The sequence below is a fragment of the Dioszegia hungarica genome (assembly GCF_025882075.1).
Source record: "Dioszegia hungarica strain PDD-24b-2 chromosome Unknown MKK02contig_8, whole genome shotgun sequence".
NCBI classification, from domain to species: domain Eukaryota; kingdom Fungi; phylum Basidiomycota; class Tremellomycetes; order Tremellales; family Bulleribasidiaceae; genus Dioszegia; species Dioszegia hungarica.
In genome coordinates, this window is record NW_026515770.1 from 2,097,665 (window position 1) to 2,110,219 (window position 12,555).

Here is a 12,555-nt window from a genome sequence, read left to right on the forward strand (position 1 = left end):
GCCTCCGCCGCACGCAAAGACCCATTATACCCATGCTAAATACTGTCCTCTGTGAGCCTGGAAATCCCCCCTCATCCCCTCTCAGTCTGGTCCGAATCCACAGTCTCCAGAGTTGGCCTCCCTCTGTGCGCCAACGAGTCCCTTCTCCCCAGATCCGCCTGCTCCTCGGTATCCGCCCCGTCGCCCTCCCCCTTCGCTGAAGTCTGCCTGGACCCCAAGAATGGGTCCGAGAACAATACGCCCTCCCCGCTTTGTGCATTCTTCTCCCTCCCATCGACCAGACCATCGCTCGCACCTTCCCCGCTCTCGTCCGACTCTTCCGAGCTCGACAGGGTCCGTCCGGACAGACTAGGTCTAGGTGTCCACCTCCGAGTGTGCTCGGCTTCGGGTCCGGAATGTGATTCTCGCCTTGATCCCGGTACACCGAGATCCGATGTCGGTGCTCCTGATTGTAAAGCTTTCGACCGACGTGAGGGGGAATTATAGCTCGACGGAGGGAGAGTCGACCGAGATGCCGAAGACGGAGAGCTCGACAAAGCGTCCGATGCTGAGAGTGGCCCACTCCCACCGGCACCAAATCGATACGCCTGTTGTGCCTGCACTCGCGTCGTCGACGACAGCGCGTGATGTATGGGCATACTCGCCCTCCTCGCGAGCCCACCACTCCCTCTTCTCTCCTGCTCCTCTTCCGCCGAGCCCTTCGCTTCCGCAGTCTCCGTTGCTGCGCTTTCTCTTCTTCCGACTTCTCTGCTGCCAGCTCTTCTTCCCGTCTCCCTCAGACTAGACCGCCTCGACACCTCTTCCCCCGGTGCACGCACGGTACTTCCGCTCCCCTGACTCGAGCCCACACTAAGCACGCTCTCTCGCCGATGGTACAGCCGATGACTCGTTATCTGCCCGGCGGCACCGTAGCCCGCTACCGGAATCGAGATGCTCGAGCGGGAATTGAAGGCCCGGCGAGGACTCGAGCCAGGTACGTTCCCCTCGAGGGCTGCGACGGGCATAGAACCTCTCCGGGCGAGTAGGGAGGGTGGGATGGGCTGATGCAGGTGTTTTGGGGTGAAGAGGATAGAGTCACGCCGTTTATTGACGTTGTACGGCGTAGACGGGGCGGTAGTGGAGGTGAATGACGAGGGCTCGTCAGGGGCGCCGGGGTAGGCGGAGGGGATGCTAGGTAGCGGGACTGTTGAGCCCAACTCAGTGGTAGAAGAGTGGATGATGCTTGGTCTTCGACCAGCAGAGGGGATAGTGGTGATTGTGGAGGTAGTGGAACTTCGCCTTGTCTGTGGCATACTAGGATAGCCCGAGGTAGAGGAAGAGCTGTATCTCGTGTATGAGGAAGAGGGGGCAGTGTGCAGAGTTGGACGCGAGATGATGCTGTTCCGGCGGTGAGATTCGCCGAGCGCCAGACCGAGGGGGACCGACCCGCGGATAGATGATGCTGAGCCCCGGGAGAAGGAGGACGAGGTGGAGGAGAAGCTGGAAGTGGAGGATGTTGAGTCAGAGGCGCGCATGCCCGTAGACTGTAAAGCGGAAGGGAGAGGGCGGTCAGGGTGAGGTTGGCCATACTCGTTGTCCGGGTACTCGAAGGCGCCGAGTTCCGCCGTAGGGGTGCTAGCGAGGGGCATGGAGGGGCAGGAGCCGAAGGAGAAGGATGCGGAGGGCAGAGGGGGACTAGGGGACCTCCGAGGTCCGCGGGATGAAGGGATGGGGAGCGCTGCGAGGGGCGATGGACCATGGCTGCCCATGACGGGAGACGGAGCTATCTCGTCCGCATAGGCGTGGTTCTGGCCGATGGGTTGCTCAAGTGATGGGGGTCCGCCAAATGAGAACCCCGCGAATTGATCATGGGCAGTCTCCCGCGAATCCGGGCGGGTCCTATACGCCTGCCGGCCCTGCGTTATAGGCTTGATGACCGCCTCCTTGCCTCGCCCGCCCGCAGGTGATGGGATAGAGACGACCTCCTCATCCATGTCGTGATCTCGCAGGATCAGGCTTTCGGTCGCCTTCTCCAGACCCACCTCGGACATGGGCGTAAGAGGGGGTTCCGAGGTGTGCATCTCGGTCGAGGAGGTGGATGATCGTGGAGACGCAAGAGGGGAGGACATGATGGATGGGGATCCTCGGCGGGGAGAGGAGAGAGGCGACAGCCTATTTCATCAGTAAAGCACCCACGGTAGACATCACACGGCTTCATCAACTCACCCTGTTCGGAGACTAGACAAGATGAGTTAATCGATTCCGAGCGCAGACTGAGATGCTGTGGGCAAAGTGATGGGCTGGTCGGGTCGTATACGAGTGCTACTACCACACCGACTTTTCTATCAACGTGGATCTGTGGATTTGATCATCAACCACCCAGAAGTCCAGTCCAGATCCCCTTGCTCATCATCGTCGTTGTCACTGACTGTAAGCCGGGAACGCGCCGCCTTTTTTTAAACTTTCCCCCTGATGCTCGCCCGTGCGTGCCCGTTCCTGTGCCTGAGCGACAATCACGGCATACCAGACAAGATGCGCTGGCGAAGGCCGAGACCCTTCCATCGGACCAGCAGCAGGCATGACAGAGTGGCAGCTAGTGGCAGATGGCAGAGTGGCAGTAACAACGCCAGGGATACAAGATGACCCAAGATTCCATGCATGACGAAACCCCCTTCCAAGCCCTACACCGAATGATACACACAGTCTACCCATATCCCAACAGACCTACAAATCCAGGCTCTCCCTCGTACGCACCGCCTCCTCCCGGACCTCCCCTTCATCCTCCTCCCGAACCCCTCTCCCAAGCCCACCAAACCCATTACTCCGCATGACCGCCGCGCTCGCGCTCGTCCTCAATCCTCGACCTATCGGCGCACTCTCCCCCAATCCACCTTGGAAACCCCTCGACTCGCCGGCCGGACCGCGCGGGTGTCGGCTCGGCATAGAGCTAGACATCGTCTCGTCATTGACAGACAAGGTAGACCGGTGTCCGCCCATCCCGCTCGGCATGGGAGGCACCGGAGGCGGGGCCATATCCCCGAGGAAACCGAATGCGCCTCCGCTGACTCCGCTGCCTGCGCGCCGACCCGCCGAGGCGCCCATAGAAACGTACTCGCGGTTGGCCTCGCGGAGATTGCCCGAGCTGCGCTGCGTGGAGAGGGACTTGGAGGGGTCGCGGTAGAGGGACGAGTTGAATCCGCGAAGATCCGGCATGGACTTTTTGATCCGCAGATGGGGGGAGACCGAGGTAGGGGTAGCTTGTTGACCGGGGTGATAGTATTCCGAGCCGTAGGGGGAAAGGTAGGTGCTAGAGATGGCGGTCGACGCGGACGCCGAGGAAGTGAGGGCTGGACGAGGCGCTTCAATACGCGTGACAACGACGGATTTGCCTTGGCTGTCGTCCCCGTCCTTGGTCCCGCTGCTGAGGCCAAGCCTTTGCGCGACGAGGTGGACGACGCGCCGCTCGTGGGCAGACAAGCCGCGCGAGAAGGACAGCTCGTCCCGCATCCGATCCTCCTTGAAGAGGAGGCAGCGCGAGTAGATCTCTAGCGCCGCAGGATCGTTCATGTCGAGCGAGGTAGGGAGATTTTCCGAGGACGTAGAGGTGGAGACGGCCGAGTGGGGAGGCGAGTCCATAGGTGGTGCCGGTGGAGGTGTGGGCTGCGCGAAGCCGTTCATCGACCGCAGGGACGGCAGAGGGGGCGGCATCTCGATATTGACCTTGTCGAACCCCTGAACACTCCTCATCCGCTTCAACGCCTTCTCCCTCTCGATCCGGTCCTTCTCCCCCGGCTGAAGCACCTTCTTGTACTCAACCCTCAACTTGCGTCCCTGCACGTCATACCCATTCAGCGCAGCCACCACTGCCGCCGCCTCGTCCGACTGGCGGAAATTGGCGAATGCCAATCCCCTAAAGACGCCCGAGTCATGGTGGTAGTTGAACGCGTACGGAAGCGGCGCGCCGAGAGACTCAATGATGGACAACAATCCCTCGCGCGGGATCTGGAATGGGATGTTCTTGATGACGATGGCGGTAGGGATGACATCGTCGTCCGCCGGGGCGTTGGGAGGGGTGTACGAGTTGCGCCAGCCCGCAGGGCCCCTCGAGAGGTTTGCGAGACTCTGCGAGCCGAATACAGGCATGCCAGAGTGGATGCTGTGCAGGTTCGGCGCAGAGTTGGCCACTGACATGCCCATGAACCCCATCGGGGGCGGGGAGGGGGTGTTGACGAGGCCGATGGCGCCCATCGCGTAGTCGGGGTAGGGAGGAGGCTGATGGTGGTACGGGTGAGCAGAGGCCGAAGAAGGGCCCGAAGAAGAGGAAGTAGGAGGGGAGAGTGCCGGTGACGATTGACGATACGCGTCAAACGGCGCAGGAGGATCGTACCAGTTCTGACTGTCAGCCAAGTACTCGAAGCGAAGGCGTGGTGAGCTCACTGTCGGTAATCCCGACCTGCTCCCTCGTTTGTCGTTGCCCCAGCCCTGGCTCTGCGTAGGCGGCGAGCCAGCTGGCGGACCAAACACGCCGTTGTACCGATAATCCGGCGCGCCGTTTCCGTGCACGCCCGGGGACTGAGGGATGCCCGGCTGCGCGTAGTGCTGCTGCTGGCCGTACGACGAGATATTGAGCGAGTGGATATTTGGCAAAGGCGGCGATGACGAAGGATGGTGGAACGGATGATGGCCCACAGGGGATTGCGGAGAGGTAGAGAGGTTGCTTGTTTGGTGCGATGACATGGTGTGTATGTGTACTTGGCGCGTGGGTGAGGGTGGTCCGAATGGATGGCGGGGCTGGGTATCGTAATGACTGTGAGGTGGGTGGGTGGATGTAGATCGTTTCGTAGTGAGACCGGGATCGTCGTCAAGAGGGCAGTGATTTTTTGACAAGGCAAGAAAATGTGGGGGGAGAAGAGGAAAGCGATTGAGTATGTCTATCTATGCAGTATTGTGGGAGTGCTCGTTATGCGTTGACCGTGACTGATGATATGATCGTGAAGAGCGTGAGTCGTAAGGCGTTAAGAGAGATGGAGCAGGGGGAGAGACAGAGACAGAGATAGAGGAGGGAGATGGGATGGTCGACTGAAGAGGTTTGTTGTTGCCAACGTACGTATTAGATCAGGTCATCAGGGCATTAGCGGAAGTATATATCCCTTATTAGAAAATAGACTTTTCCCTGTGCATACCTTTAAGCTTTTTATCCGGCAAGGGACCCCTTGCGTCATCCTCTCGGGAGTCGGCGATGTCCGGCGGCTCGGCTAATCAAAGTCAGAATTGCTCCTCTCGGCAACAAGCGGTTCTTGTTGTCCCTCGTCATAAGAGCTTGGCGGAAGGCTGGCCGGCCGAGCTCTCTTCGGCTCTAGTGCTCGCACCGCAATCGCCCAGCTCTCTCTTCACTCTATACATCGTCTACACCTTACACATTACTTCTTACTACCAAATCAACGAATCGCAATAATGGGTCTCGCTTCTAAACTCCAAGCCGCACAATCCGCAGGTGGTGCTCCCGGCGCAGCTCCCGGCGGCGCGCCCCCACCTCCCCAGCAGCAACAGCAGCAGTACGGTCAGCCCCCTCAGCAGCAGCAACAGCAGTATGGCCAGCCTCAGGGCCAGAGCCAGCAGTATGGTGCGCCTCCAGGTGCTCCGCCCAACAGGTATGTTTTGACATCCCGGCAGGAATGCACGATGTGAAATGTGTAGGGTGGGAATGTTCGACGAGAGTGGGGAACTGGGGTCGGTGGCGACACACTTGATGTGTATCGAACCACACACCGACGTGATGGGATCAGGAGGAGCGAGCGAGGCGGATCGAAAATAGACAGAGCTCATGCTGACTTCCAGGCCTCAGTCTGGGCAGTACGGTGCTCCTCCAGGTGCTCCCCCTCCCCCTGGTCAACAAGGCCAGCAAGGTCAGTACGGCCAGCAGGGCCAGCAGGGCCAGCAAGGTATGTTCACAATGTATGATCTTCGGGGAGCATTAGGCTGATTCCCCAGGCCAGTACGGTCAACCCCCTCAGGGCCAGCAGCAGCAGTACGGCCAGCAGCCCCAGCACGGCCAGCAGCCGGGTCAGTACGGCCAGCAGCAGGGTGAGCTATACGGCCGCGCTCGAGAGAGAAGACTTTGTTGACGTATCAGGCCAGCAGGGACAGTATGGCGCGCCCCCCGGTGCTCCCCCAGGCCAAGGTCAGGGCCAGCTCCCGAGCCAGCAGTACGGCCAACAGCCCCCTTCGTACAACGGCCCTCCCGCGGGTGGTGCGTCGGGCGGTGGTCAGACTGCCGACCCCAGGTTCCTCGTCGGTATCTTGCAGCAGTGTGTGCAGGACGTAAGCACATCTCATCTTCACCTGAATACAAAGCGGGGCGCATTTGACACCGCAGCAAAACATCCAGGCCTTCTACCCTCCTGGATCGCTCGATCAAATCGCCGCCAAGGTCGCCAGCTCTGGCGCGCTCGCCAAGATCGCCAGCGAATGGCGCATGCCCCTTGAGCTCGCGTCCGACCTGGTCAAGCTCAGTCTCTTCGACGTCGTGCTCTACATTGACGACTCGGGAAGTATGGCATTCGAGGAGGGCGGAGAGCGTATCGACGATCTCAAGCTGTAAGCTGGTCTTCAAGACGGCCTCTGTATTATTGAGCTGACTAGCCAGTATTCTCTCGCGTGTCGCCTACGCTACCTCGCTCTTCGACCACGATGGTATCCAGGTCAGGTTCATGAACAACCGTCTTGAGGGCAACAACATTGCTTCCGAGCAGGCTGCGCTCCAGCTCGTCCAGCAGATTAAGTTCTCTGGTAAGCTCCAAGGCCCCTCCACATACACCGAACTTTAGCTGACGCGTCAGGTCTGACCCCTCTCGGTACCGGTATGTGGAACAAGGTCATCCAGCCTCTTGTGCTCGGCCCTGCCCGCGCCAACGCGCTCCAGAAGCCCGTCCTCATCATCGCCATCACGGACGGAACCCCCGCCGGCGAGAACAAGGACGAAATCTTTAGTGTCATCCAGCGCACAGACGCCGAGCTCAGAAGGACCCGCTACGGTCCCGACGCGATCTCATACCGTAAGTTCAGCATCTGTGATGACGTTCAACGAGCCACTGCTGATGAGCAGAATTCGCCCAGGTTGGAAATGACCAGAAGGCGACACGTTTCCTCGAGGAGCTGGACAACCACCCAACTATCGGTGGTCTCGTCGACTGCACGTCCAACTTTGAGTTGGAGCAGGAAGAGATGATGCGCAAGTCTGTGAGTTGGCTGATACCCGTTTTGGCAAGGCGGAGGCAGAGCTGACCGAGTAGGGTGTCGACCTCAGTCCCGAGTTGTGGCTCGTCAAGCTGCTCATGGGCGCTATCGACTCGTCTTACGATACCAAGGGTGTGTTCTCTTTGATTTCGAAACGTAGCTCGGGCAACAGCTGACCAGTACAGACGAGTAAGCTATGAAGCGGATGGGGATCAAAGACAAGGCGAAGAAGTGTGGAGAAGAATATCAGAAGTATAACAAGCTCTGTCGTAGATGAGTCGAACCGATCGGGGAAAGTATAGTCGACGCTGTAAGACACGTGTCCTACATGCAGATATGATACAAGCTACCTAGACTCTCACTGAGCCCAACGCTCTCTCTGCTCGATCAACCCTGGGGCATCAGCGGTATCCGCAGCATACCCCAGCACCGGCTGGTGGGCCTCACTCACTGCTCTCTCGCCAGCCACCCATGCCCCTTCCTCCAGCTCACGTCCGCCCCTTGGTGAACTCCTCCACCGCGAGGTACACATTCCAGAACCCAGGGTACCCCTTGAGCCGCTCGAACGCCTCCGGGCTGAAAAGCCTCAGCTGGTGCATCTCCGCCGCCGCTGCAAATTCGAACAGACTCGGGTGGTCACCGCTGAATAGGTACCGTCTGCGGTGGTGTCTCCGCTTGAGCTCGTCTCCGAACTCCCGCAATTCCTGGCCGGCTTCCAGCCAGACCGCCTCGTCCTCCCTGAGAAGGCGCTCGAGGGGGAAACCGAGCTCCTGTTCCCGGTGGATCCGTATGAGTCGTGCGGACTTGTGGGAGAGATGGAGGAGCTCGCGGGAGATGACGAATTGGTCGCTGATAGGATAGTACGCCTGCATCCATTGCTCCCGGAGTTCGGGGTCCGAAGGGGCGAGCGGAGGATCAGGGTACTGGCGCTGGAGGAAGTGGATGATGGCTGGGGCGCCGATGATGAGTTGGGCGGTGGGAATGTGGTGTAAGGCGGGAAGAACGAGCCGAGATCGAGGCGCTGATGATGGGACTGGGTTTCCACGACCACTGGACATCAGCGCTGCTCCCAATAGATACCGGACACTCACATATGCCTGAGCTTCTTCTCCGCCTCGTGGTACTCCATGAAGACCGTATGATAGCGGACCTTCTTGTAATTGAGCAAGCATCGGACCGTCAGGATGGTCGATACGAAGCAGACCTTGAGGGTAGGGGACCGCATATCGAAAAGAACCACCTCGGGATCAGGTGGCGCGCCAGGTCGTATGCTCGTACCATGAGAGTCGGTGGTGTCGGTCATGTCAGGCTGGAGATCGGGTGCGGAGATGGAGGGTGCCAGCTGGAGGGGAGTGCCCGGAAGTTGACGAGAGCGAGGCTGATCAGGTGAAACATCTTGAAACACGCGTCATCCGCTGATCCTATACGCCGGGGCGTAGAGCGGTGTGTCTGTGGTGGCAGCGAAGGCATATTGCGCAGGATGAGTCAGGATCAGGAGTCAAAGAATGTGGTTGTGCCATCTTGCTTGATGATGAGATGATCGTTCAGACCTAAACGACAGTCGTGGTCGTCAAGCTGCCATTAATGCCGCGCGGACGGCAATTCGAGCCCTCCTTTGGGCCCCTCGGGAATTGGAATTGCTCTGACACGCGCCCGATCGCATCCAGACTCCAGAGCGCGAACAATACAATGTATGCAGAGGGGTACAACAAGTCACTGCTACGAACGTCAAGCGTCATTTTTTTCCCCTACCCCCAGCCCGACCCCGACGAGCCACTTCCGCGCTTTTGGCGCCGTCTGCCTCTCCATGCTCCTCTGAGCCCGCCACCCCTACTCCCCTTCTTCGCCCCGTATCTATCTCATCCAGCCTTCTCAGCTACCCCCCGCCCCGCCCAGACTCCTGCCATCCACGCACCACCTTTACTCCTTCAGCATCATGCTTGGCGGACTTCCCTCCGGAGTAGTGGATCTGGGTAGTGACATTGCACTGGTAAGTCAGCTACGATATGTTCAAGATCACAGCCGCTCTTTATCCAAGGTATGGAGTGGTACTCACTTCATGTCCGACTTCAAGGAGGCCCTCACTCTCTTCGCACCCGGCTCGCCTTCCCTTCGCTCCCTCACAAACGCTTCCATCGAAAGGTATAGGTTCCAGATATAAGGGTAGCGTTGAATTTGAGCGACGGCGTTGCGGTCGAAGACGAATATCTGATGGAGATCCGCTGCAGTGTCGAGATCTGCGCCGCTCGGATGAATACCGGAGGTGGAGAGATAGGGCTGTCCGGCGAGGGCACGCTTCCCCAACGCCTTGTTGTAATCGCCAAGGTGTTGGCGGATGGACTCCCAAAGGTAATCGTCGTCCCAGAGTTTACTCTCGAGGAGAGTTTCGTTTTGGTTGTCGCGGTAACGGCGCAAAGCTAGTGCAGCTTGGGGGGACAGGAAGAGGATCTCGCGGGGAAAGATGAAATGCCGAAGGATCAACGAAAGCGCGCTGTTCCAAGGTTGTGTGACGGTGGAGCTCGGAGAAGAGCCTTCCAGCCGAGGGGCCGAAGGATACTGTGTGCAGAGGTACTGGACGATTTTCGATCTGCCGACGATATGCCGCCGGCTCGGGACGTGCTGGACGACGGGTAAGGAGGAGAAGCAGGTCATGCGCGACAGGTAGGCGCTGTCCGTAGGCTTGCCGGGGTAAAATCGTATGCGCCTAAAAAGGTCAGCTCAAGTTGGGGAGGCAGCTTTGACCGTCCACTCACCGCTGGGAGAAGTAGGCCTCGACTTCATGATGCTCCAGCAGCACTGTCTCGTATGGAATCCTCTTGTAGTTGAGTACGGCGCGCACGTAGAGGATCTCCGTGTTGTAGCAGACCTGGAGCTCCGGTGACCAGAGGTCGTACAGGATAAACTCGGGGTCCGCGTAGGTGGTCGGCGTGCGTCCAAGGGACGAGGAGGGGAGGTCGGCAGCGGTCGGCATGGTGGAGGCAGTGTAGATTGGTTGTGACCGCGACGGAGAGGTAAAGAAGTGGATAGAAGATGACTCAACGTTCCGGCGAACGCCAGATCCCAAATGGGACCAGGCTCGCTCGGTGAAACACGGTGAAACATACACCGATCCGCCGGGTTGAGGCGAGAGTGGCATTCGTGCGCTCGATGGTGCGTCTCAACTGTGACTTGAGCATAAAGCAAGCAACTGTGTATGCATCAACCGGTTACAAACTCAGCATCACCAGCAGAGGTGAACATTCTCCACTCCCCAAAAAGATCTTCCCAAGTCCTCCCCTCTTCCCCCAAAGACCTTCCTCCGCCCTTTTCTACCCCGTCCTGCCCATTTTCCCCATCCGCAATTACGACGTCGCAACGACAAAGTTGGACGACTGGGTGGTAATGACCAGGCCAGCGATAGAGGCCGACGTGAGGGTGGCAAAGACACCCGCAATGAGTGCCGAGAATGCCAAGCGGGAGATATCACCGCCTCGGCTGGGGGCGAATTGACCGAGGATACCGATCTGGATACCGAGGGACCCGATGTTGCCGAAACCGCAGCACGCGTAGGTCGCGATGAGCTTGGACCGGGCGGAGAGACCGGCGTATTCCGCGCTGGTCGCGAGGGCGGAGAAGGCGTTGTACTCGTTCTGCCGATTAGGTGGATCTCAGGGATATTGATACAAGTACTCACGGTGATGACCTTCTCGGCGATCAGGCGCGACACCAAGAGGATGTCATTGCCCTGCCTGCTGACACCAAGGAGGAAGGAGACGGGGTAGAAGGCATAGCCAAGGATGGTTTGTAGGGTAAGGAGGGGACCGTTGATGTTGAGGTAACCGCCGACCCAGGTGAGGAATCCGTTGATGAGTCCGACGAGGGCGATGATGCATAGCAGTGCAGCGACGATACTGCCGGCGATCCGGAGACCGAGCATGGCACCGTCCGCGAAAGCGTGGAGAGCGTTCTCGTGCTTCTCCTGAGACTCGGGAACGACGGTCCGGCCGGCGGTAAGAGACTCCTCGGTCTCGGGGTACCGCAGCTTGGAGATGGCAAGCGAGGCCGGGATGGACATGATGCAGGATGAAACGAGGACCTCGGCGTTGAGACCGAGACCAATGTAACCGACGAGGACGGAGCCGGAGATGGTGGCGAAACCGCAGGTCATGATCTGGTGAATTTCCGCCTTGGTCATTTGGGGGACGAAGGGCCTGACCAGCATCGCCGACTCTCCCTGCCCAATGAAGGGGGTAGCCGCAGCGACGATGGCCTCGGCACCGGATACACCGAGCGCCCAGAAGACGAAGCCGGCGAGCTTGAGGACGAACCACTGGATGAAGCCAATGTAGTAGAGGACCTGAGAATCAGCTCGATCCCTCCCGCTGATCAGATCGGCTCACCTGGACGACCGAGATGAAGAAGACAATGGCAGGAATGACACCCCAGAAGAAGTTGGGGGTGTTGGCTTGCTCCTTGCTGGTGATGAAGGCAACACCGTCCTTGGCAAAGCCAAGGAACAGCCCGGCGAGGTCGGCGATGAACTTGAAGATGTCGTACCCGGTCTGCGTGCGCAGCACGAAGAGCCCGATGATGTACTGTGACAACATACCGACGATGACGGTCCGCCAGTTGACGGCGTGACGGTGCTTGCTGGTAGCCCAGAAGACGAAGAGGATGACAGCGAGACCAAGGATGGAGATGGCACGGTTGCCCCGAGTGTTGTCTGCGGTCTCCTCGGAGACGAAGGCGCCGACGAGCATAGCCGCGATGGCGATAGCCGCACCGGCCAGTGTCTGGAACCGCTCCGGAACGAGCCTCTGAGCGGGAACAGCAGTGTGCTGCCATCCCCACTTGAGAGGCTCGCTGATGAACCGGACGCCAGTGTAGAAGGTGAGGAGCCGGAGGTTGATGGCGAGCCAGAGGAGAAAGGGGATGACCCAGTTTTTGTCGTTACGGTGGAGGACGAGGGAGGCGATCCACCATCCTGTAGAAAGGAGGCAGATGAAGAGGTGGGTCAAGGGACGACGATGGCGCCGAAGCTGGCCTCGGAAGCCGGACTCGTGCATGTGCTCCTCCTCGGGAGGGGGAGAGACCGCCGAGACGTCTGCGTTGTATCCGTTATATGTGTCCTTGGAGTCATCGTCGTTTGACTCTTGACGCTGCGGGTCGTTCTGGAGGAGGTGGGGTGCGGTCTCGCCGATAGGGCGGAGGGCGAGCCCCTTTTCGTTCGAGTGCTCATCGCTCTCAGCGGTGGGTCGACGGGCAGCCGCGAGCGACATGATGTGGGATGGGCGGTGGGGGAGGGGAGGGGGGGGGCAGAGGGAGGTGGAATGGCAAAGTCAAGAGAGAGCTGGAGCAAGA

The 12,555-nt window shown here is 59.3% G+C and overlaps 6 protein-coding genes across 6 annotated transcripts; 1 reads left to right on the forward strand and 5 right to left on the reverse strand.

The window, feature by feature from the left end:
• Positions 1–71: 71 nt before the first annotated feature.
• Positions 72–2,108, reverse strand: MKK02DRAFT_44504 (uncharacterized protein; the record flags this gene model as incomplete). Its single annotated transcript, XM_053092960.1, has 1 exon — positions 72–2,108. One exon carries the CDS (start codon positions 2,106–2,108, stop codon positions 72–74), a length of 2,037 nt encoding a protein of 678 aa, XP_052945585.1.
• Positions 2,109–2,703: 595 nt separating this feature from the next.
• MKK02DRAFT_25578 (uncharacterized protein) lies at positions 2,704–4,122 on the reverse strand (the record flags this gene model as incomplete). The annotated part of the gene is made up of 1 exon (XM_053087060.1): positions 2,704–4,122. The coding sequence occupies one exon, from the start codon at positions 4,120–4,122 to the stop codon at positions 2,704–2,706; it is 1,419 nt and encodes a 472-aa protein (XP_052945586.1).
• Positions 4,123–5,433: 1,311 nt separating this feature from the next.
• Positions 5,434–7,391, forward strand: MKK02DRAFT_44506 (uncharacterized protein; the record flags this gene model as incomplete). Its single annotated transcript, XM_053092961.1, has 9 exons — positions 5,434–5,630; positions 5,818–5,921; positions 5,971–6,063; positions 6,113–6,300; positions 6,356–6,576; positions 6,626–6,768; positions 6,819–7,034; positions 7,085–7,218; positions 7,272–7,391. 9 exons carry the CDS (start codon positions 5,434–5,436, stop codon positions 7,389–7,391), a joined length of 1,416 nt encoding a protein of 471 aa, XP_052945587.1.
• Positions 7,392–7,703: 312 nt separating this feature from the next.
• On the reverse strand, positions 7,704–8,518 carry MKK02DRAFT_44507 (uncharacterized protein; the record flags this gene model as incomplete). Its single annotated transcript, XM_053092962.1, has 2 exons — positions 7,704–8,265; positions 8,307–8,518. The coding sequence occupies 2 exons, from the start codon at positions 8,516–8,518 to the stop codon at positions 7,704–7,706; spliced, it is 774 nt and encodes a 257-aa protein (XP_052945588.1).
• Positions 8,519–9,135: 617 nt separating this feature from the next.
• Positions 9,136–10,186, reverse strand: MKK02DRAFT_44508 (uncharacterized protein; the record flags this gene model as incomplete). Its single annotated transcript, XM_053092963.1, has 3 exons — positions 9,136–9,202; positions 9,272–9,919; positions 9,969–10,186. 3 exons carry the CDS (start codon positions 10,184–10,186, stop codon positions 9,136–9,138), a joined length of 933 nt encoding a protein of 310 aa, XP_052945589.1.
• A 370-nt stretch (positions 10,187–10,556) lies between these two features.
• MKK02DRAFT_44509 (Na+ dependent nucleoside transporter C-terminus-domain-containing protein) lies at positions 10,557–12,473 on the reverse strand (the record flags this gene model as incomplete). The annotated part of the gene is made up of 3 exons (XM_053092964.1): positions 10,557–10,844; positions 10,889–11,551; positions 11,595–12,473. The coding sequence occupies 3 exons, from the start codon at positions 12,471–12,473 to the stop codon at positions 10,557–10,559; spliced, it is 1,830 nt and encodes a 609-aa protein (XP_052945590.1).
• Between the last annotated feature and the right edge of the window lie 82 nt (positions 12,474–12,555).